The sequence below is a fragment of the Apostichopus japonicus genome, chromosome 20, assembly GCF_037975245.1.
Source record: "Apostichopus japonicus isolate 1M-3 chromosome 20, ASM3797524v1, whole genome shotgun sequence".
In the NCBI taxonomy this organism is placed as follows: domain Eukaryota; kingdom Metazoa; phylum Echinodermata; class Holothuroidea; order Aspidochirotida; family Stichopodidae; genus Apostichopus; species Apostichopus japonicus.
The window spans coordinates 14,546,932-14,573,452 of record NC_092580.1 but is presented as its reverse complement, the minus strand read 5'-3'; the positions used below and the strand labels follow the sequence as shown (position 1 = coordinate 14,573,452).

At 37.9% G+C, this 26,521-nt stretch overlaps 1 protein-coding gene across 2 annotated transcripts in view; it reads left to right on the top strand.

Moving 5' to 3' along the window:
* LOC139961040 (uncharacterized) overlaps positions 1–26,521 on the top strand; it is a 66,044-nt gene that overhangs the window by 24,182 nt on the left and 15,341 nt on the right. For both annotated transcript variants that reach the window (XM_071959866.1, XM_071959867.1), the window contains exon 2: positions 19,601–21,485. In XM_071959866.1, the coding sequence (XP_071815967.1) occupies positions 19,601–21,485 (1,885 nt within the window). The remainder of the gene's footprint in view (positions 1–19,600; positions 21,486–26,521) is intronic.

Genomic DNA, 26,521 nt, shown 5'->3' with positions numbered 1-26,521 from the left:
ATTTGCAAGTCAGTGTAACCTGATTCCCTTGTGTTGTTGAGTTACCAGTGGCTACCACATTGGCCATGGAGCTGTATGAATAATCTAGTTTATTACAACACTGTTATAGCAGGAGTCGTAACAACTCCCTGGTTATAGAGACTCATGGTAGCCCTCCACTGAAATGGTTTTCTTTTCGAAGTTGATGGGTTGAGCCACTGTTTTTTCTGTTTTTTTTTGAAGTTTCACCTTTAATGCATTTTGGCCCTAAATTTTAAATTTGCAATACCTCCACAACCTTAAATCAGATTATATCCAAACTTGGAATACAGTTGTTGGTTAATAAACATTAAAACTTTATGATATTGGGTGATGACATACAAGTCTTTAATATTCCACTAAGCAGGAACCGTAGTGCCCGGTGGGCTTTTGTTTTTTTCCATTGATTTTCAATTGCTTCTTCAGAGGACTTCAAATCTGCAAGTTTAACTTTAAAACTGACTTTATATGAGACTAAAGTGTCCCCTCATTCATTTCTCTCATTGGTAGTCTGCTATGCCTTTGTGTGTCTTTATTGTCTTAATTTTCGTAGCTGCAAACTCTTCTGAAATTTTATATGAAATATTTGAAACTACTGTATTAGACTTGATAATTACTGCTCTTCTGGTTTTCAGGTAATATTTGATAACGCCATAAATCTGTTTTCCCCTAAAAGCAGCCCCCATAGGATTTACTGTATCTTCAAATAAAGGTAGTCAGTGTAGGCCCCAAATTATAGCATGCTATAGTTGCTAGAAGTTTTCACAAAGTACTTTCGTGGAGGTCTTTACTCTCCAAATTGTTCTCAGACATTTTTAAGTAACACACAAGATGACTGAATGACCCAGTGAGGAAAACTTCCTCGAAGATTGTAATGAAAACTGGTTAAGAATTTTGACCACAGGTGACCATATTTGAATATCTAGCATATTCTGGGCCAATACAGCATACCTTTAATTTGCTATCTCATTGTGTTAGAACTTCATCAAATTTGGGTAATTCCTTTTGAATGCCAGTTTGGTTTTACATTTATTTGTAATTGTCAGAGAAGTTTTGAAAAGAAAGTGCTGATCTCGGTTGTAAGCCTAGTTAGAATCCGAGAATTTGTAATTAGAATGTAAATTGGTTGAGTAAGTTGGTTGAGCATTAGATTAGCTTAGCATGATTCTCTCTTACCTGTCTCCTCTCAAGCACTTTCCCATCTACCTAACTGACCAAAATCAGAAGGTTTCTTTGACCACCACAGCCGTCCAGACCTGCTGGTCATCACTCTCTTCCTCTTCAGCATGTATGTTTTGAAGTAAAACACCTACAGTACATATTTGTTTTAGGATGTTTTTATAGGGGCCGATTTAGTTGTTATTTATCATATCAAAGGACTACTGAGAATGAAACTAATTTAGCACAAATACATATTAGATGTCGATAGTACAATAACTTTTAGTATATTAGGCGTTGCAATAATTTGTATGGGCTATAAAACAGATTAATAAATCATGCATTTAGTACAGAAAATTGTTTTAGTCTCCAGGCATTAGAAAAACAGTTGAAAATGAAAGTAAGGGGGTGTTGTGTGAGGTAGACCGTAGTTAAGACGACAATTTCACTGGGTGTTGAGAGGTACGCTGTAGTACGGGGAAGAATTTCCTGTGAGTCGAGTAAATTTTTTGGACAATTGCCATATCCTGCTACAATACAGTAAGTACAAGAGTCACTTCTTGATGGTACATTGTGGATAGCTACTCAAGTCTAGAGTTCACCTGGTATGAGGAAGCAGTGACTTGTATAAATATGTACAAGTGAGCTGTTCATTCCCTACTCAACAAATTTGGAACTATTAAAAACTGTGACGAAGAATTATAGTCATGTACATGTACATATGCGGATTACGTCAACTTTGAACCTTGGCCGTTTCAATCGTCCTGAGGTAATTAACAGGTTCGTTTGGCTGCACGGAGAGAACAAGCTTTACATGGAAATGTATTCTTTGTATTGCAATGTGTTTTGCTTCAGCAGTGTCTTGTTTTAGTTTTTCCATGTGTAATGGACTTTTTGAAGGTTTCATATGTAATTCATTTTGTATCCTACTTAATTATCCTAAGAGTAGCCTGTTTTATCTGTATGTTAATTTGTTTACTCTAAGGTATTATTTTGAAGGTAATTAGCTTGCTAAAAATATGGTTTGAATATATATATCTGAATCTATATATTTATATATCTATATATTCTATATATAAATCTATATATTTGAATATATATTTATTTAAACATTGGCTTTCAGGATAGGAATATGTACAGTACACTGTAAAGGGGGGGGGGGGGGGGGGATATCATGTCAGAATGCATTTGTGTTCTACTATTGTACAATGCTAGAAATTCTCCAAAACATAACAAAAGCAGCGATATTAGTTCATTTACGTTGCTCCCTCTTACCTGTCTCCACTACATCTGCACTTATCTATCTAAGCTACATGACAGGAAACTTTTAGCACTGGGCCTTTATTAGAATTCGCAGAAACTCCATGTTAAAAGGACATTTTACATTGTTTGATTTTGGCTTTACTTTGGGGTTTCGTTTAAATGCTGTAAATCGTGTGAATTACAAAACGGTAGAAGGCTTAGGTGACATGCTATCTGTTTTGCTGTGATTGGCTGGCAAATATTACAGCTTTCAATGAAGAGGGTGTTGCCTGACCTGTCAGCATGGTAAATCCTCTAGAACTGGCAGTTTGGTTGCTAGTACAAAGTCAGCGAGACACTAGTAGACAGGTACATAAATGATCTCCCTGAATGTCAAGTAATCCCTGTAATCATTTTTATTGAGAATTGTGATATTCTTGTTTTGTTTTTACTGGAACCAAGCGAGCTTCAGTATTGTGAAGCTGTGGTGTTCCGTTACATAATTAGCCACTCTGCACTCCATTAAAGGAATAACAAAGGCAGGGATCAAAGACAATTTATCTTATTCAGTAACCTAACAATCTCTAATATTAGATTTTTAAGTTAATCGCTTCCTGTTTGACTGAATATGCTCGCTTTGAAAATCGGCTCCGAAGCCCTTTCCACAATACACAGTAAGCCACCATTGATTACGTAATGTGCTTGAAATTCCATATTGATGTTGTCAGAGAGGAGCAACTCTCGGAACAAAGTCATTTTCCGTGTGGTACAAAGCCATTTTCCGTGTGGCAGACTACCGGTGGAAAATATTCAGCTGTTGTTGCTAGGGCTAGAACTTTAGAAGGCCTTGTTATTTACTATAAGCCCAATGGAGTTTATAATATTCACAAGGCACCTGAAGGTCATAGTTCTGAAAAAAAATCAAGAGTTCTGTTTTCTTATGATGTTCATTAAAAATGTATTGCGCTGTCCAGCTCCAATGCGAAGAATGTTCACATGTAGGCAACTCTAACGTTTACAATCGGACAGTTCTGCGAAGCCTAAGCTTCTCGGTACCACATTCTGCTCTGACATCGATCATGCCAAGTTTCATCTTTCGGTGTTCCGAATACTTTTCAAGCTTCCTTTTACTGTAAAGTTGATCCCTGGATTTTATTTCAGCGATTTCGAAGAACAGTTTATGAACTGTGGTTTGAATGTGAGAGTGTATTATGTGCAACGCTATGTACGTATACCAACTGGGCATGGTAGGCTGTATACTTTTGGGGTGCACGTAATATATAATAGGCAATCAACTGTGCGTGTACATGCCAGAGTGTATTTGCTGCGGAAATTGGAGCGCTAACTTCAAGTCGCTCGTTTTACCTATTTGCCTGCATTACGTCAATCACCAATTTGATGCGTTCGAAACAAACGATGCTTTTGGTGAGAAACTGGTGAATGTGAAAACCAGATTTCTACAAGAAGAAAACGTCGATTAGGGACAATTTTCACATAGTTAGAAATAAAAAATAAAAAATATGAGGACAATGTATCAAAATATTCCACCAGACAATTCCTTTAAGGGGGAAACCTAGAATCAGTGTTGAAACAGAAAGCATTACAAGTACTTTCAACATGTTGGCTTCAAACATAACAAATACCGTGACAAACCCCACTTCCATTACACAAGATGACAATCCAAAAGAAACCATTTTTTAAGTATATATTCAGTGATGTGTGAAGAAACATAAAAGTACAATATCTGCCATGTATGGACTAAGATGTTTTCTTAGCTGTTTTGGTGTAGTTGGTTATCAGTCACGAACATTATGCCATAGGACAGTGATGTCGGTTGGAGTTGGGTATTTCTGCAGTATTAAATACATCCGTCCGTATTGCTGTCAGTTTGACCGCCTATAGTAACCTTTCACCTTTCACCGTCAATCGCCATTTGACCTATAGAGGTAAGATATGTGGAGGATAATGTGTGCATGCATAACTGCATATATACATAGACATACATACTGTACAGTGTACACATGTTTATGTCTGTGGTAGTGCATGGGTACAGTCAGAAACATAGGTCTACATAAGTTCCTTGTTTAAGTAAGAAGGCTATTTCACTTTACGACAGAATGACAAGTAGGTCAAAATCAATATTTGCATTTAGTAGTCAAAACAAGTTTGCAGTATATGGTTAATGTTCCTGGGTGTACATTCTATCTATTTCTTGTCTGATTTGCAATTAACAATAATTACAGGTTCATATATTCCCTGCAGGTACAAAGTTTGTGGATTCTGGATTCACAGAAAACATCCTATCAGGGGCGTAGCCAGTATGTAGCACTGTAGGCCCAGGCCTACACTTTTTTTGGCCAAGTTATCTTTTTTTTTAAAAACACTCATAATTCAAATCCGTATTGCTTGCTGGATGAGTTTAAGAGTCTAGACAGGAAAAACTATTGAAATGAACGTAGCAAGAATATGGCTAAATTAGGTGACCTACTCTTCTGACATCTAGGCTTTCATTTCTATCGCGTGTCGTTTCATTCAACACTCTGCCCGCCGAAAAAGACTAGGATCCGATCTTGTCAGGTTTTTAAAAATCTAGATTAGAATCGGTTTACGCAGATAATATTTCAGTGAGAAACATTCCACAGTCAAATAAGCCTATCGTTGATTAACAGACTTTATAGAGCTGCAGCTCTTTGTTGCCTGTTGTTGTCACGATCGGCGTTCCAAGTTCCAAAACAGCCTCTTTGATACCAGCTTCTCTTGGGTACATTCACGATGAAATTGTGAGTACTAACACTCACTAGGGTTGAGCCTACATTTCACTATTATTAGACTTTGCAATTGACGTTGATGCTGTGCTGAAGAAATTTGCATCATATGGCAATCGTCGGATAGCTCTCGCCTTCTCTTATTAGGCTAACTTTAACATTTACTAGCTACAGTTGTATCAAAGACAATTACTGGCTATAGTTGTATAAAAGACATTTCTGGCCTATCTTTGTATCTACAAGTATCAGAAGTTGAAAAGTAAGACTGCACGTGTACCTTGCTAATTTTAAATACATTATGTAGTATTGAATTACATACTATTATAAATCGTTTTTGGGGGGTTTCAAAGTGATATTGAATGAGGTGTCTCAAGTTAGCAAGAGGCCAGGGAACCAGAATGAACACTCGGGAAGGGCCATTTCTGGCCATCTGGGGGGTTTGTAAACTTTTCTTGTACGCTCCGCGCCAACCGATGGTGGCACACCGCTCAGATACAACTTTGAAAATCCTGGCTATGCCCCTGCCTATGACCCTTTTCCAAATCCCATCCTGCTATACCCACTTCTATCCCTGTCACAGCGGTGTCTATAGCCTCCTTCAAATCCGAGAATGCAAAGGGGTGTCAGGAACTTCTTTTTCCAATGGGGAGGTATCGAAGCTGACCCACGACACATCCACAGTTGAGAACGGTTTCGTTATCATGACTTGTGTGAAAAGGTCACAATGATTGTTTGCAAATCGTCACTTAAATTCCTATAAAGTGCGCGCCCACCTTAAACTCAACCCCCGTATGTGTTTGTGCAGAAGTGACGAGGGAGAGAGAGCAGAGATCTCGGGTCACATGATTTCCGGATGCATGAGCGTTCATACTACAATCTTGATGACCCTGGCAGGGTCATACATCCTTCCTGATAGCGGGATCATGATTGTGGGTTGTGGGGTCTGATCCTAAGTGGGTGACCAGTCACACTGTGACCCTGAACAAGGCTAATAGTGTCAATTCCAAAGCAAACCCCTAGGATGTATAGTGTTAAAGGTGTTACAATTCAGTTATAGGGAAGTTAAAGGGATTTCTGGTTTTTTTTTTGGTAAATCACCCAGAATAGCATCATACACACGATGTACCATGGGAACTCCACGTTTGACCTCCAGTTTCATATTAAGACAAGTATTCCTCATGAGTCATGCATAACAGTGACCCCTTTTATACGCTTCACATGTCTTCATGAATTAAAACTCTTGGAAATTTGGTGAGGTGCTATACACATGTGGTTATAATAGTTCTGTTACCTACAGGATGGCCTGTGTCCTGCTAGCTTTCATAGGAACAGATACTGGGTTTATACGAAACAGGATCCATTCACTGACTAATATATATATATATATATATATATATATATATATTTTTATATATATATATATATATATATATTTTTATATATATATATATTTTTATATATATATATATATACATACATATACATATATATATATATCAGGCCTCGACAATTTTTTTTAAAACTACTCGCCAACTGGCGACCGAGTCTAAAATTCTACTCGCCAAAACATTAAATTTACTCAACATTTTTTCTCGCAAAGTGTTTGTGTGATATAAGCCTAGGTAGTATGGCCTAACTTAGGATATCGCGGTGTAGTGTTACTGTTAGTTGTTTACAGCAAAAACGATCTATTTAAATTGTGCTTCGTCAAAAGTGTTCAGTAAAACATGATATTCATGCGTTACCCCTGTTTGAGTTTTCGTTACGCATTTATTTAAGTTTGTAGTTTTCCAGTTTGGTTACAACTATCGTGCATCATTTAGTCGATTAGTATCAAATTAGTTTCAAGCTGGTGAACAGAGCTGTTCCTTAGGACCTACTTGGAACAGTGCACTTGATAATTCTACTGTGATGTGTAACATTAGGCAATAGGCCTTTGTTGATTGGCAGTAAGCCTATCGTATAAAGGCAGTGAGCGAATGAGCCACTCGCCAAAATGTTGAGCGTAATGCATTTTTTGCTCGCCAGTCGCAAATTCTAGTCGCCATTGGCGAGTTGGCGACCGTATTTGTCGAGGCCTGATATATATACATTTTTATATAATATGTATATATATTGGCGTATTGAAGATTATCACCACAGTCAATAGAACAAAAGTCTATTACTCTTTTGTCAAATTATTTCACTCCCAAGTCCTCTTTAACCTATAGTCCTCTACTCTATAGTGTAACTTTGTCCAACTTGTCTGTCTTTCTGATAGTGTGTTGAACTCCTTTTCAATTAACTATTTATCTATATTGTTGTTTTTGCTGGCAGATGTAGAATTCAAAATTTGAAATTTGCCTCTCCCCCCCCCCAACTTACTTGTCTCCTTACCTACTCAGTACTCTGGCTTGTAATATACCCTGCCAATAGTGAACTGGTAATCTGTGTTGGCACTGTACACCCTCTAAGACCAGACGCACCAGGTCAATGACCTTAATTCTCATTCTCATTCTATCACCAGCTGATGTTTCATTAACAGTTCGATACATTATGTGTCAGTGAGTCTAAGTGAAAGGTTGTTACCCATCAGAACGTGTTCAATTTCTATTTTGGATTTACTTAGCTCCTTTCAATACAGGTCTATGTAATGTGGAACTTACATCTTGTGCAAATCACTGGCTTCTGAGAAAGACAATGTCAGCTCTACTCTCATTGTGGTGTGATGCCTATATTAACTAGTTCTAACATGGCCAAAACTTTTGCTGGCAAAATATATGTTGTGGAAATCACTACTTCTTTCGTTGCCATAAACAGTACAATATGTACTAGACCTAAACAAGGAACTAGTGACAAAACAAACAGATATAATTATTTTGATAACTCATGCATAGGCAAACAGTCAACTCCTTATGCATAATAGTTACATGGGGGAAGGTTTTACAAAATGATTCACTCTGCTGCCTAATACTACCTTTAAGGAAACTACTATTGATCTCTCCCTAGTAACTAGTGTGCAAATCTACATATGGAGTATAGTAGATACAGCACTGCTTGTCTGTGTATCACCAGGTAAATCCCAAAGCCTTTACGCAGTCTTAAAGCAGCATTTTGCGTTTGGTAGCCGTTTTCTACTTTTTTGACATGTGCATTAAGTTTTTTACATATATCAATCACAAAACAGCAAACTAAGATATTAGGTAAGTGTTTCCTTGCCAACAACGTTAATTGGCGAGTAATTTAGGATATTTGCAGATAATGTGAAAAGTGTCCACGACAAAGTCCACACTTAAAATTAACCGCATACAGTTGCCTCAAACCCACTAGTTTGAATTCAACCAATCAGAGATGCAGGTTTAGTTATGAGCCGTTGCTAAAAATAGATTCAAGACTTTGCGTTGGTACAACCAGGGAGTTGTTATAGAACTCCCTGGTACAACTGCCATATAGACTGTACACAAATCAAGCATGGTGTTATATTACGTATTGGTCAATGACGTTCGTAGTGTTTAAATATTCATACTATGGGCGAGGTTTATTGGGATCCCAACGGAAAATATCTTGGAGAAAGACAAAGTTGCAAATTGCAAATTTTTCGACTTTTATGCCACCATTTGAAGTAAGCTTTAAATAGGTAAGCTAGTTATGTATGTCGTTATGGCATAGTGGAGTCAGTGAGGTTGAGAAAAATCATAGAAAAGGACGCAAAATGCTGCTTTAAGTTAGGTGGAACCTGTATAGCAAAAGGAATGGAAAAATTGTCCATGAGTACCCTGTTTTAACTGCTGTTCTACAATTCATAATTCAATGAATGGTTTTTTATTATGATTTTTCAAATAGAGAAATAAGAGATTATGAGAACTGAGTTAATAATAATAATCAATAGTTATTCTTACGAAGCTTAAGCGACCACAAATGTGGGAGAAACCCGCAAGGGCTTATACAACTTTCACTTTGGGTGGCTTCCACTTCAACATTTTAACACAAATTTTGAACCTTTTCAAGCTAGAAAGTCATTTCAGATGGAAAAAAAAGTAGATTGCTCTTGGATGAAAAACCCACCTTACTATGGCCCGGCCAGGTATCGAATCCCAACCTCCCGGTTGCTAAGCCTCATTGCTTCAGATGCCACGGCCTTTATCCACTCCACCACAGCACCGGTTTCTCTCTCAGTGGGATAAATCATTGCAGGACATAATCACAATGCTGTGTGCTAATCAGGATATTAAGCACTGGTCATAATGGCTGTATTCATAGTTTGAGACCTTATTAGGAAGCCTGGATCATTTATGTATAGAGTTGTTGTTTGCTTCCATCTGAAAAGAACTTCCATCTTCCTTTGCATTATGTTCATATTGCTAATTGAGAATTAAACATGAATGTTATGTATGTATATATGCCAGCTGTTGTAATTTTGAGTCATATTAGTGTCCTATGCACATGTTACAAGGGGAAGGGGGATTGTGGGTACATCCCATCCTTTCAACCCCCAATGGAAAAAAAAAAATGATTAGTAGATTATTAATTATTAGAACAACCTTGAATGTATACCAAAGTTTAAAGCTAATTAAATGCCATAGAATGCCATCTTTTCACATCTAAAATTTTCATTGTTTCTCTTTTAGCGGCCCAGATCCCCCTACATTTGGGGTGAACTTCAACAACTTCAGAGACACACCCCTCCTTTTAAAATCCTGTATTAGCCAACCCTCCACCCCATGTTCGATATATATTGGTTCCTTTATTCAGTGTGTCTGTACTAGGAGAATGTTTTCTGCCACCAATAGGTAAATGCTGCCACCAATAGGTAAATACTGCCACCAATAGGTAAATGCTGCCACCAATCAGTAAATGTTGCTACCAATAGGTAAATGCTGCCACCAATATTCCTGATGAGAGTTAATCATGTTTGTGCTGTGAATTTGGCATACTGTACATGCGTGTAATTGTCTGTATGTTTGCTTTTAGCTGCTTTACCTCCAAAAGAACAGAGTGCCACCACTGTTTTTTATTAGTTCATAGCCATTGTTGAGTATCGCTTCATGGCTAATACCGTGGAAGCATTACCCTGATACAGACTGATACATTTGTACAGCACTGGAGTAAGATAACGACCCTATTGTTTGCCAAGTAGCAAGGCATGTCTGCGATTCTGCATGCCTGTGTAAAGGTCATATATGTACGCCATTACATAACCAGGAAATGGCTAAACTGTGTAAAACAGTTTATGCATGAAGGCCTGATATATATTGTTGCACTGATTTACATTGTAGTAAAACATTTTGCATGTAGAATTCTCAATAGAATTTGTCGCTATTTTACCTCATAAAAAGCAGTATGATGGAAGACTAGTGCAATGTCAAAATAATGAAAGGGTTAAAAGATCCAATTTCCTCTTTTCACTGCATAATTGGTAACTAATATAATGAACAATTGTTACTGCATTGTTCAGTCATGTGTGAGGAATTGCAATCATATTAACAATTACAATCTACATCATTTTTAATAACATCAAGTTTTAATATTTTTTGTACTGTTCCCCCCGTCCCCCACCCCCCCCCCCCCCCGTCCCTCACCCGACTTCTTAAGGTCATTTTCCTTTTCCGTATTGAAACTGTTAAATATCATCAATCCAAATGGAAGGAGCTGCTTTCAGGTCAAACATGAACCATACATGAAGTTTCAAAATTCCTATCCTCCGAGATTGTGAAGTTACACACAATAACAAGGAATGTGATTATTGCGAATTAAGAGTTGTAGCCAACTTTTGGGGGCAAAACCATTTTGTGAGCTTACATCGGTAAATATATAATGGTCACCAGTGTTTACATCATAAATCTGCTAGAAATGCTGCAAACGTTTTACTACCATCTTCAAAGCAGTTTTCCTTACTGAGACTTATTCTCCCCTCCCCCAAGATCACCCCCTCCCCAAGATCACCCTCCCCTCCCCCAAGATCACCCTCCCCCTCCCCAAGATCATGTATTGGAGTAATGTGGAGGGTCACGAGAGCCAGGAAGGCATTTTGCTGCATGCATCTCAGTATCAGCTCACTGTTTGAAAACCTGTGGCTTTAAAAACACATATATACTGTACAGTAGAACCTTGATTATCCATTCTGGTGTGGAACGAATGCAGTTCGGGTAATTGAAAGGTCGGGTAATAGAATTTTCATTGATTAATTAATTATCAAAAGTAAGATACCAATTTAATGTAATAGCATGCCTTCTAAATGATTGTGTATATTATTTTCCATGTTTATGAATTGATTATTTGAAAATTTGCATACAGAAATGAAAAACTCAAACAACGTTTGTATTGCATTTCGGGAGGTTGGGTGAGGGGGAATCCCTATTGCAATTGTGACAAGGAAGAATTTTGGCTTTGGCTTTTACTACGATACTAGTTTGTAGTTTCACTTAAAATAATTGCCATGCTAAACTTGAATTTCAAATTTCGATACAATGATATCTCTATGTAGATAACAAGTGAAGGGAATGTCTTGGGAAGGCATTCATTGTCCATTTCTCATGAATTTATTGCTAGGCACTCAGTATATATATGTATATATTAAGTTAACTAAACCTTCTTACAGTAAAAATTTGTCATCTCTGATCATTCCCTTTAAGACTGATTTTACTGCACAGCAAGGCGAAGGTTTAATTTGTGGATCACTGGATTTAAATCAAGGACAAAGTACTATAATAGACAGCATTGTCTGTATCCTCATTGCACATGCTAATGCATATATTTCAATCCACATTCTTGGGTTGTATTGTCTGCCACTTTTACCATTTTTGGATGTCCAATTATTATCAGATTTCTTGGCTGGGACACGTTGGAAAGAGACATTCGCTTGTACCTCTAAGTTTCAAGTCAGCATTGATTGCAATCTTGTGGCTTCCATGAGGTATATATCCCCCCACCCCCCCTCCCCAAAGTGCTGTGGGGAATGTAAGAGATGGAAAAATAGAAAAGGTTTCTTGTGAGTTTTTAATACAATTTTTTCTCTGCCTGGTTCCTTATTTAATCCAGCAAAACCTGTCCCAATTTCCAACCTTTCCTTCACAAACATAATCATTATCCCTGATCGTGATTGTCAGGGGTGCAGAATGGGGCATAAACTGCTACTGACTTAGCGATCCACCCCAGGGACAATGTCACCATTTGGAGCATTTGGCACCTCAGATAAAACAGTAACCTGTAACAGTAACAGTGGCCTCTCAATCTTGCCACGCCTTCATTGTTGCACTGGTCTTGATTGAGCAGGTTGACCAGTAGCCAGTTGACCAGTAGGTAGTATATTTCTCCTGGTCTGATGACTGGTACCGTGTAATCCATGACCAAAAAACAAAACAATATCCCTACTACTGAATGGTATCATCCATCTCCCAAGTAGGTTGTCTACTGAAAGTGTATTTGTAAATTCGGGGTTAAATTTCCACGTGGAATCTGAGCGACGTTTTAAACTGATTAAACGAACCTTTTGAATTGACCGAATGGCTTGAATTATATACCAGCAAATCTTTTCCAACTGAAATCCAGTGGTATTAGCTTTTAGGATTAAGACTTCTAAGTGCTTAGATAGTGTGATAAATGAAGATAGGTTTGTCTCTGAACGTTCAGAGTTATCTGCCTGCATTCAGTCAGGTGCTTCTAAATTCATTCATTATGGTTAAAGAACAGATTTGACCCCAACATTGTGTTCTATTTATCTCTCTTCTGACCAGTGTAATACGTAACTGTAGGTAATATCTGTAAAGTTAATGATCACACATTGGTTTGTTCAGTGGTTTTTAACTAAAATCATAGTTAAGTTTTAAAAGTTTTAGTTAAAGGGGAATTCAAGAATTAAGGGGGCATGTAAAGTATTCATGCATGGTTTCTTGGAACCAGATTTACAAAAAGACTGAATCTATGTCCAACAAGCTATGTGCTACTTCTCGAGAAAAAAATTCCAGGGGCTCCTGAAAATTTGTATTTACTAGTTGTACCAATTTCCAACCACCAATCCATCCATCCTCCCTCCCACCCCACCCACCCTCCCTCCCTTCCTCCCTCCCTCCTGATACTCAATGACAGCCCAATGAAAACATATTAAAACTAATACCTCCCAACCCACACCCTGCCCTTAGCCCTTAAAAAAAATCATAATAATCGTTCTCCATTGTGGATTCTGGCACTGGAACTTTGTTGGTCAATCATTCCCAGTGTACTTGCCTGAAACCAGCTTTTTTGAGTTCACATCTCTCATGTGGTATATTTTGAGAATTTATTTCATTCCTCGCTTACCTGTCTCCCCACAGTGTGAGAAACAGTTCAATGTACCGTATTGAAGGACCTTTCTAGTGGAAGTTTTTTTTATAGCACATTTAAACCTTTTCACTTCACTTTTAGTGTACCACTGATAAATGTGGCAAATATGTTGTTTATCTGATGTGTGTATGAGTGTACCAGTAATGCTTTCGGTGATCGTGCAGGTTCTAGCTATTTACTTCGTTCCCCACTTACCTGTCTCCCCACAGCCTATGCACCACATTCTACCGTGTCTAGAATGCCCTGGTAATCTTTTAACACTGTACACCCTCACTGGGCTTTTGGTGATCGTGCAGGTTCTAGCTAATTGGCTTATAATCCAAAGAGCATGATCCTGGTTTGGATACCTACAATTTACTTTGCTTCTCTCTTACCTGTCTCCCACTCCACATCTGCACATTCCCGATCTACCTAACTACACATTTAACTAACATTAACTAACTACACATTAGCACTGTGCCCTCGTTCCGAATCTACCATTCATGAAGAACGCTATGCGTTTTCGTCAGCAAAATTTGCTTTAACGTTTTGGATCGTTTTTTAAGATTTTCGTGATTGGATTTGGGAGACTCCATATAATTATGAAACAATGTACATGTATAGGAAAATTCTTGACATGTTAGATTAACAAGTGTACAAAAGGTCTATATGAATTTATGCATAATATGTACAGAAAGCAGAAGAAACTGAAAATTCTCGACATGTAAGATTAACAAGTGTACATAAGGGTCTCAGATAAATATGAATGTATGCATAATATGTACAGAAGGCAGAAGAAAACTGCTTTTCTATATCAATTGAGTGTACCATGCCTACTGTAAAAGTTCGCAACTTTTGCGACTTATTTGCTAAAAGATGTCAGTGCTTCGAAATCTACTGGCTAAATCCTGAGTTCTCTCTGACATTTGCCTGAACTACAACACTCCACAGTTACCGTACATACAAGCTTTTGAGAGCAGCCCTACAACATATTGTTGGGGGTGGGGGGGGGCAATGCTGAAGGCCTTTAAGGCTCGGAGTACAGAACATCAGTGTCCAATTCCAGCCTGTTAGAATCCGAGTACCTATGCGAGTACTTTTTCGAGTACTTACATGATTTGATAAGAATACAAGAACTTTATGCCTCATATCTGCTCCCTGATAGCCATTGGAAATGATAAAATAGTTGAATGCGATGAAATTGTTGTTTGGATCTTGTTATTTTTGTAGAAAGTTCCTATACAGTATTTGAATAATGCAAAGTGACAATAAAGAAACCCTGTGTACGCATCTACCAACTTCTCGACATGTTGACAGGGTTTCATAAACCACTGAGTGATAATACAGGCATCATGCTACTAATTGTCTCGCTCTAATTGTCTCGTTAGCAACAAACATTTCTCACGTAGTCTTCGTAACGTACGTGGTATACACTAAGATACATATGTATGATGTTGCTGCTGTAGAGACGCATGAAGACAAATTCTGCGGTTTCTAGTTGTAACCTTGCTAGAACCAAGTATCGAGTATGGAGTACCAAGTACTTTAAATCGAGTACGAGTACTTTAGCATCTGAGTCCGCGTACTGAATGTTGAGTAACACTAATTAAGAATCCGAGGACTTTTCATCATGTGCGAAATACAGAGTACTTGCAAGAACTAGTTCTTAAAGTACCAAGTATTTTCGGGTATTTCAACATTGATATTATATATAATTATTTAGCTTTGTATCATATGTACAAAATTATTATTTACATCAGTTATATTGACATGTGTGCAATTGAAATTGCTAGTAATAAGCTGGTAATACAGTGCTTATGTTAGGTACGGAAATCATTTTCTGAAGATTAATATAATAATAATAATAATAATGCTGTTCTTATAAAGTGCAACACTCCACAAAGTCTCAATGAGATTGTTTACCATGTTTCAACATTTTTAATTTCTGCTGGTAGAAAGTTGCCAGTGCCAGTGCTCCTCCCCCTACCAACAAAGAGGAAAAAAGGCCTGTAGACAGCAATATGTATATTAGAAGACACTATAAAATAATTTCTGAATTAAAACACTTTGTTTCAATTTTCCAGTTTTTTGAGCGGCTGTTCTGAATCCTGCCAAGTATTACATCAAAATGAGATTGCAATTCGTCAAATGAACACACCATCGTCAATTTTTTTTTTAAATCTAGTGAATATTTCAATATAATTTTTGATTATCAATATCAGTACCTGAAAGAATTAATCTCTTGCCATTGACCAATTGGAAAACATAATCATTAATATTTATATATATAAATATATTTATATATATATATTTATATATAATATAGTATACCTATACGGTTGTCTGATGATTGCCGCACACTGCAGGCCTGATACTCGAGTAAAAACATGCTGTAAGTTACCGTATAGGTAGGCTATATTATGTACTTGCTCTACTTTAAGTATTGAGCACTTTTGCAACAGGAAGTGAATCTTATTTATATATATATATATATATATATCAGTATATAGATATATATATCAGTATATGATATAGTATGATATGATTTATGGTAAGGTATGATAGCTAGTATGATATCACAAGATTGTGACAAATTTAACAAAAGAAGGAAGAAGAAAGGTGTAGGGAAACAAATCACCAACATCGAGTCTGGGCACAGAAACCAAACAACTCAATCGACTCTCAACCCCAGTCTCCTTACATCAAGACTGTAACGGTATGATAATGACAATGTCACGCCACACATCAAGACTGTAACGGTATGAATTGATATTGCTGCAGTACAAGAACTATCTATACAACATAATCCAAGCCAGGAGGCAGCTGAGAATTGATGTGTGTATAACAACTCCCTGGGTGTAACAGGACCACAGTCATCGCTTCTTCCCCCCAGAAGTTAAGACCTAACTTAAACCACGCAACTGTGTATCATTGTCCTCTACTCATTTCACACTAGATCTTTTTATAATTCATCAGTCGAAGAATAGATTGAGTTATTCTGTGCTTTCCTTTCGAAAATCAATGCAGCCTTTCTCTACACCCCTCCCTCTTCCCCCTTTATCAGAAGAAAAGATCTTTTGATATTTGAAGGTCTTTCGAATAAATAGATAGTAATTTAAGCTGAATAGCAGCTGATCATTTATGTCCCCCCTAGCTTCTCCTTTTAAGGGGAAGACAGACCATGGACACAGACTAACCTTTTTATTCAGACAATTAAACCATGCTTCAGAACTCAAGGCCAATGAAGGCAATTTTGTCTGAGCTTGTGTGCTAAAACTTTACCACACAGATTACGTAACAGCATGCTCCAATCCATCTCAGGTTAACAGCTACATGTAGGAACTGAAAAACAAGACCCTGGGAATCTGTAAGCTAATCCCTCTGCACAGAGGTAAATCATTAACATCAAGGATATCAAGCATGGAGATCTGGAGGGAGTAATGCCAGACTAAAATATTCCTCCCTGGCTGCTGAAGTTATTTTTTTTTTTGTCCCTTCTCTCTTTGGCTACTCTGGTCTCAAAGTAAACTTTAGGTAGATGTAATTTGCATGATGCACAAGTTCTATAATATACCATGACATTGCAGAAAATAGAACCAGCCTTGTCACCAAATTTTTAGTCAGTTAACTTACAGTGATAATGTTAGTAGTTTTAGTTAAGTAAAGATGATCCCATGATTTTGGTGGTATTTAAAGTGATTCTGTGTGTTTCTGAAAAAGGAAATACATAAAAACTGTTCATTTCCAAAAATGGAACTTCCTTTTAAGGTGCTCATCTTTCACCAAGCTAAGTTTGCCTAAAAAACATTTTCATTAATTTACATATTAATGATAAAAAATATCAAAAAATGTATCCCCTGAAGACAGATGTCATTCATATACTCTATAATGTCGTGCCCCTTAATTTAAACAAGCCAGTGAGAGAATACATTGTTATGCATATTCAGTACCAACTACGCTCTCTTTTCTCAAAGAACATTATAATCTCTCATGTGTTCCAACTTCCAAGCTGCTATGTATGTTTGCATTTGTGTTACACATTATTTATACATTTTGCATAGCAATTTGTAATTTGATATGCCATAATGCCCTGTCATTGTCAGGCAGAACAGGCATGAATCCAGAAGAAGGGCCAGGTTGGGGGGGGGGGGTTGCACATCCCCCTTTTCAAATGCACACAAAAGCTTAAAACATATTTTAGCAAAACGTTTTTGTGAGATTTACAGTAGTTATATTATTTACAGCCTAATTATGCCTCAGAATGTACTATTTCACATATAATTTTCAATTTTTTTCTGGGGGGTGGGGTGGAACCCCAGACCCTCTTCATGGGAGTTGGCTTCATTATGGCCTCAGGGGGATCCCCTACCATTTAAAACCTGCTTCCACCCCTGAGGAAGCAGTAGAATGAGGTATTACATATATCATAGGTCAGACTGATAGGGTTGTCGGTAAGACTTGGTGTGTATGCAGGCTGAATAATATGGTCATATTCTAACAGAATAGTAAACCCATGATATTCATATCAATGTTGTAGTTTTCTGTTAATAGAGATTAGTTTTGCTTACATATGCAATTGATATTTTTAGCATAATCTAATTTAAAACTTGCCGGTTGTCAGTGACAACACTGTTTACATTCACTTACAAAAATGTGAAAAGAACAAACCCTTGTGGCACCGTGACATCAAAAACAGACAAAAAAATAAAATGGCAACCCTGATGTGACTTTTTTAGGTATGTGGGAGAGTTTATTCATCACACGGCATGTCTAGCATATAATCCTATTATGATCATGGTTACAGGGTTGCTTTCTCAGGCTCCTATAAAAAGGTCATCAGGATCACATTAAAATTGCTAGTTCAGTTAATCAGAAGTATTGACATGTGAGGTTTTGGCCCTCTATTTTTTTCTTAGACATTTGCCAAGCATCCACTTAGACATTTTAATTCATGACGGGATGTAAATTCTTCTTGGTTTGGCCGAATTGGCTAATGTTCAAGCTTACGTAGAACAGTGTGCAATATTTGACTAATTGTAGCATTTATTTGGGGTCAACACTGATAAAACTTAAACAGGCTCCTATCTTTCTCAGACATTATGTCAAAGTTTCAAAATACACAAAAATGAGTTCTCAGCTTCCTACCTTCGAGGTATACTTCAGTTGCATACTGTACGGCCCCCTTCAGAACAGAGAGACAACATATGTACTACCACACAAGCTACAACCTGGTGAATCACAATTCCTGTGACATAGTATGAATATTCATCAGGCATTAATCTGCATAGTGAGGGCAGTGCTTGCAGCATCCTCATTCAGCCTTACTGATGTATCGTTAGTGTTTCAAGTATGTGCAGGGGTATTGAGAGCCAGGGTTGTGTACCACACAAGCTACAACCTGGTGAATCACAATTCCTGTGACATTATAGTATGAATATTCATCAGGCATTAATCTGCATAATGAGAGCAGTGCTTGCAGCATCCTCTTCAGCCTTACTGATGTTTCGTTAGTCTTTCAAGTATGTGTAGGGGTATTGAGAGCCAGGGTTGTGTACCACACAAGCTACAACCTGGTGAATTACAATTCCTGTGACATTGTCATATGAATATTCATCAGGCATTAATCTGCATAATGAGAGCAGTGCTTGCAGCATCCTCTTCAGCCTTACTGATGTATCATTAGTGTTTCAAGTATGTGTAGGGGTATTGAGAGCCAGGGTTGTGTACCACACAAGCTACAACCTGGTGACATTGTCGTATGAATATTCATCAGGCATTAATCTGCATAATGAGGGCAGTGCTTGCTGCATCCTCATTCAGCCTTACTGATGTATCGTTAGTGTTTCATGTTTGTGCAGGGGTATTGAGAGCCAGGGTTGTCCCTGGGGAAAAATATATCACCCAGGTCTCCTTTTCGTCAGTAAACTATGAGAATGAGAATATATTATCGCTTCCCATTTTTCTCTTTGCCCCCATAGTTGACCCTTTGGCTATAGTCCTACTGACCCCGCCTGGGTCATCAGGCCTGGGTATGTGATAATTCTCAAGTAAGATTCACATGCCAGCAGTGTGTCTCATTCTTCCCTCCTTTATACTTCTTTCTGGAGCCTCAAGTTTGTTTCACTTTTTTTTGCCTTCAGGAAAATCTCGACCTCAGCGCCCACCAGTCCCGCAGAAAAAGCCAGCGAAACCTCCCAAACCGACATCAAAGCCAGTTAAAGCTGAAGGGAATGAAAGTGTGACTACAGAAGAAAGCAAGGACACTGAGAGGCAGCCAAATCACAGCAACAGTCAATCTGAATCCTCAAATGGACCTCCACCCAGGGCCTCAAGAAAACCCAAGGTACCACCAGCAAAGCCGAGTGGTAATGCCAGTGACACCAACAATGGCACTCCAGAAGTTGTGAATTCAAGCAAACCAGAGGGTGGTGAGGACAGAATTGATGGGGATTTGAGTCAGGGAGCACAAACTGAAAATCAAAATAAAGAGAGAGCAAAGATCCAGACATCAAGTTCTACCAAGCTACCCCCAAGATCGAAACATCCCCCCAAGACAGAGCTCACTAAAGATAACAATTCTTTGAAGAAAGTCAATTCACTGTCAAATAGTTCTGAGCCGAGTTCAGCCACCGTGTCTAGAAGCTCATCGTCTTGCTCGAGCAGTGGGGAAAAACCCTTTACCCTGCCAAAACCACCCCGGAAGAAAGTCCAGGTGAAAGAGAACGAACTTGCCAATAACACATCTGAAATACAAAATGGTGAGCCTTTAGTAATTGCAACTACATCACCGAGTGAAGAGCAGTGTCTCAGCTCGGATCAAGCGGTGCCTGGTGGGAGTAGCCCCGGACAATCTTCAAAAATAGCAAAAGAGGAGGAATCAAAGGAAAACCAGAACGAGGACCAAAATTTATTAGGAAGTAATATAGTTAACGACAAGAAAGTTGCTCTCAAACCCAAACCGAGCAGACCTCCCCCTCCATTGAAAAGGCCATCTCAACTTAAGAAATCCAAAAGTGAAGACATTCCAAACAAAGAGGACCAAGTACCTAAAGTCAAACCCAAACCTTCCATTATCAAACCAAAGAGTGTGAAATCTCCCAAGTTGACCCAGGGAGGAGGACATTCTGCAATAAAAGAAGATGTTTTAACGAAACAAAAGGACTCAAATCTTGAGCAGAGTCAACCAGTAGGAGGAGGCAAAGAGGAAAAGATCAAAGTTGGTGGAGTCAAAAACTCTGGTCATTCAAATACTGCATCTCAACCTCTCCCTCCTCCCAGAAAGAAAAGACTTTCAATGATAGGGATGGAGAGTCAAGATATCGCAAGTTTAGATGAACAAGCGAAAGAGGTTGCAACGGATGAAATTGATGAAACAGAGAAAGGCACGCCCAAACACCCTGATCCTGGGCCGGGTATCTCTAGGAGCGCTAAAAGGGCATCAAACGGCACCATGTTTGCCGTTATTGGCGAGTCAAGATCTCAAAATGTTGTCGAAGCCGATGGGTCTGACAAAACTCTCAATGTAAGTCCCAGTAATGAAAGTAAACAGGACAGTGTAGCAAGCAAGGGTGATATCAAACCAAGGAGGGTGGCTCCTGCAAAACCTCCTCCTCCTAGCCCACAGGCTCTGTTAAAGCAAAAATCCATGAAGGAATCACCCAACACACCCAGCCCACCCCATACACCTTCCAAACGGCCCAACATGCGACCCCCACCAGTTCCACTGGCAAAGCCGAAAGATGTGCCGAAGAAAGATAGCAATAAAACACGTCCAAAGAGACCATCAGGGCCGCCGGTTGCTAGAAGAGCCGCGAAAGAAGAAGTGTCAAAGGTAAAAGAAACTGAAGAAGATAAACAAGAGAACGACTCGGGTGCCGTAGGTGAAGTAGAGGGCGATGACACGAAAGAGCTCTCATCCCCCCCTCCTCGAGAGGACGGTCAAGATGCAGATGTTTTTGGCCAGGAACTGTCTTCCAACTCTGCCGAAGATGTTGTCTCCGGAGAAAGCAAGGAGGAACCATCAAGGTAAGTGAATAAGACCCGGTGCTGATGTGATTTGTAGTTGCCGAGGAAAAGTTGAAAGGTTAATGTTAGGTATCTATATATATGTTATTATCTAAAGATGAGTGGCCACTCATGGTCTACATGTACAGGAACAGTGCAGGGGCAATTTTTCACGTGACAGATGAATGATGAAAAATTGCTAAGGGTCTGGTTGAAATTTACATCTAATTTCTATACAGTGGCAATTTTTGAGATAATGATAAATTTAGGGAATTTCCCATAGCTGAAGTTGATTGCTTTACAAAACTTGCTGGATATTTTCTGGATCTGTGGAGCAAAACCTTATCCCCATGTAGCCTTTCCAATAGAGTTAGGAATTATTCAAAAAAGTGTTTTTCATGCATCTGACAACATGTGAATGTCATCATGAATGATGTCATCATGGTGCTTCAACTGGAAATTATTTTGCTTTTCCGTAAAATATTGCACTCACTTATTCAAAGAGGAAAATAGTCTCTCTAAAAGAATTTGCATACATATCTACAGAGAATATTGACAGCTAAAAGCTAATGTTGCAGATGTATCACATTGCAAGGATAAATCAGCAAGATGATTACAATAGGAAAGTAAAACTTTTGAAGACCAACTACCGTGATGGCATAATAGATCATCTTACTGTGAGCCACTCCCTGCAAGAAAATGGGTAGGGGAGGGGGGTATTAGCTAGTCTAAACAAGTTACATTCAATCAACAACATCTCAAGTAAGGAACAAGATATGACTGTGGGATGGATGTTCAAGTAATAGCTGTGCAGTTATGTGGTCTGCCACCAGAATATCCTCAGTCTGTATCATAAGTGAAGCAAATTGTCATGATGTCACAGTTGCACACTGACAAAAAGTTTGGTTTCGCTTTATTTTGTGCACTTTATTGCTTTGACCTGGGACTGGATAGGGTTACCTAAGGGGGATGTGAATGACCACGTATGACTACACTATATTCATACTGAGATGTATCCCAATTTTGTAAATCATGACAAATTTGTCCATGTGCATCTATGACATCCAACCTGTTTGCTTCAAGTTCATTTTTGGATGCATGGAGCATATCAATTTTCAAAAGTTATGATCTCAAATGTTATGTAGGAATGAAATGCAAATTTGTGGACGATCTAGCTGTATAATATTTCTTAAGTGGATTGGCAAGTGGCTCATGTAGTCCCAGAATCAAAATTTCAAAAGTCGCTCCAAAATGTTTTGCATAGATCTCTCTGAAAGCTTAAATCCTAGTTGTAGTTATATTGCACAGATTGATTTAATTTGTGTGTTGGTTGTATTTGGCAACGGCAGGCTGGCAATTTCATTGCAATGCCATAAGGACTTAAAAATTTGGCTTTCATATTTTACCATTTACGAATTTTTAGTTTTCTCTGCCACATTCACTGCCACAGAAAATGAAGTACATATCTTGGGTGCATTTTAATACTAGGTCTTTTGGCTTTAACTGTCAAGTTTGCAGGCTGAACACTAAGAAATAGAAGTAATGCAGAACATTTTAGTAGATCTTTATAATGGTTTTTATTATTTTTAGTTCTGTTATAGCTAGAACAATATTGAAGTTATGCTTACATATATATATATAACTGAAACTGAACTGAATGTAATTAGTAAGAAAAACGCTTGTTCCAGTGATGGGAGAATTAAATCTACCCACTTTCTTAAAATCTTTTCCTGATTTAGGAAAGAGCTCATCAGAAGCTACATGGTCTATGTTTCCTTCTTGCTAAACGGGCAGTTGATATACAAGGAGAAATTATATTTCTAAAAATGAGGAAAGTTAGGGTTTTCATGTGAATTATTAAAAACCCTAAGTTTTTAATAGTAACTTTGCTAATTATAAGAGAAGTACTTTAAAAAAAAAAAGTACTTTAAAAAAAAATCAAATGTATTCCTTAATTCAATACTACTAAGTACAATTTTAATATTTTAATATAATATTTTCCTTAGATAATTTTATTCGACTTGTTGAATGTTTGTTCTAACTGTGACAAACAGTGCAGACCCTACGATTTTGGTAACATAGCAACCTTTCTGAGAAATGATGGTCTAGCCTTCGCTGGTCAAAGGATTTGTACCGCCGAAGTTTTTGGCTTCCAGTATAGCATTTCTGTGTATAGCCGTGTCGGACGAATTTAACCGTAACAGTAATTACTGACTTTGCGATCCGCATTTTATTCATTGCAGACTTTTGCAATCTGAGGTCCCCCTCACAACTTTGCAAGGTCGGTAAGAGCGACTCCATAGTTTTCCCCTCCGGGAAACCTAAAAGTCAGTGAATTAATAGTAAGAAAACCCCTAACTCAATGCTTTAATTCACTAAATTGAGTTTATACCAGTACCCTACGTATTCCCAAGTGTGCTGCTGGCATGAAAAAATTAGGTTGCAATTGCTATCTCAAAAAGACAATTTTCTTCCAGGTTTGAGGAGTAGAAAAAGAATTAAACTGAAAGAATACACTGAATCGTAGCTAACAGACCTGTATGTAATCAACATCATATACCAATTTCTTTCTGTTCCTGCCCAAAGGAAAGTACAGCTTAATTTCACCTACCCTTCTGTTGTTTGACCATAGATATATTTTGTCAATCCATTTCAAATTTTTAGACACATAAATCTGAGATGAATTAGCTTCCAAAGTACCATGTTGCTCTATCCAATGGTGGATGAGGTGTGTGGAATATAAATGGGGTTGGGGGGGCGGGGGTTGGGAGGGGATGAATTGAGATGAAATGCTCAGATGTCAGTTATATAATAACTTACCTAGAGTTCTTGTCCAAAAGTTTATAGACTCCTACTTTCAGTGCCTTGTGATTTACTTCAATCTTCCTCTTACTACAAGACTCTGGTATTGAAATTACTTCCTTAAGTTTGTAATGCTATTGCTAGATGAAGTGTGTGAGCAAGACCTCATTAAGACAGCCATATTCAATTCCCTGTGGTGCATATGGTTGCTGTTTAGCGTTTTATATAGCAGATACCCCAGGATACATGTTATGGACCCTACTACTACATGTATCAGCTAACACGAGCAGCACATAATTAAGTGTGCAGCCGTTGTGCATTTAAAGTTTAAAGTAAGTCAAAACATATGCAGGCATTCTTTTTTCCTTTGTTCCAAAAGGACGTTTTTTTATCTGGCTGAAAAGTCCAGTAATATATAAGTGTATAAGTGTATATGCTCAAGACTGCTCAACTTTCAGTTCAGAGAAACAAAATATATATTTTTTTTTGTTTCTTCCATGGGATTTGTCACTCACTTTTGTAACAAAAGTATAAAATTGAATGTACTGTAACTTTTTTATTACTAGCCTTGGGCACTGGATTTATGGCGCATTACTAAGTGATCTATTTACATTGCATTACCTCATTACCTATAAGAACATTATATATATAACATTTAATTATCTTTGAGGCCGGCAAGTGAAGCAATATAGTAGAAGGTTATCTTTTACTTGGCCACACTGGTGACTGCATGCAAACATAATTAAATGCTGCCACTAATTTTTGAAGCCAAACATCTCCTAGCTACTAAATAGCATGTTGTGCCTATATTGTTCAAAATGTAGGCTAGTACAGTAGCTTCCATGGTTACAAGGTCATTAATCTAATGAAGCTTGTAAAGCAAGTACATAAATGCATCATGCCATGGAGTCAAGGATATATTGGTCATTGCTTTCAAGCTTTCTCTCGTACGGAGGAAGGAAATGGCTGTCAAGAGACTGTGAAAGGAAGCCCGGTTGCAAGGTGCCTGTTGATGAAACTCAAAGATAATAACAGCAGGGGATACAGACCATCACCATGATATACTTCATGTAGTTATATATAGAGCAGGATATCAGGGTGGAACTCCACTTGCAATTAGTTATAAGACACACACTCCTAGACATAGGCGTAGGAGGCGGGGGGCTGGGGGGCTGCAGCCCCCCAACACCCCAAAAAATTTGTGAAAATTTGGGCAACTGCTGAGAATTTTTCGGGCACCTACTGAAAGTAAAATAATTTGCAATGTGTTTTACAATGGTTAAACTGATATTATTATGATTATCATCATTATTTAAAAACTTCCCCAATAATTCTAACCAATATGGAAGGGTTATAATACGGAAAATGATTGTATGCTATTGGCATGCGATGTAATAACCGATGCATGCCTATACGATATGCACATTAAGATGTTGAAGCGCGAAAAATTTTGGTTATATTTTTCGGGCAAGTCGTTACAGCCCCCCTAAATCAAATTGGGCCCCTAGGCCTATACTCCTAGAGGAGGTATTAAACATGGCAGGACAGAATCAAACAGAGAGTAAGTCTGTATGTAATTTCAGTCAGTGCAATATTTAAGAATGTATGGGCAAGACTGTATGCACTTTAAAGTACTATCGACAGTCTATCCAAATCTGCACCATATTGAGTACATTTGTTTGTGTGTGATATTATCTCTTCAAGATTCAATTGAAAGTGTTCGAAAAGCTCTTGTCATTTCCAAGATATACACATTTGGAATGTTTTGATAAATCTGGGAAACTCATTAAATATGTGCAAAGTCTGCATAATTAGCTAATGTTTATTCATAAATAAAACCAGAATTAAGAAAAGACTTTCAATCTCTGATGGATTTTGATGGGAGTTACGGATTATTTTCATAATTTCTAATGCCCATTAGAGTGATAAGGACAATGTCGTTCATAAGTGTCCATAGACCTTTAAAATCCAAAGCAAATAATCCATACCATACCTAAAAAAAAAAATTGTCACATGCAAAATATTTATGAGTGGTTACTGAAAGGAAGCTTGATTGAATATTTGTATTTTTATTACTCATGAAATCTACCGCAATACCTATTATTCAGGGTTATATGATTTCATCCAGTTTGGAAAATTTGCTACCGAGAAAATTGTCCGATATTAGTATTTACAATAACATGCAAAGTAGTTGGAACTTGGAAATGTTGAACTTTTTGTTGTAAAAAAAAATTCTGTGCAATGCCGAGAACTGA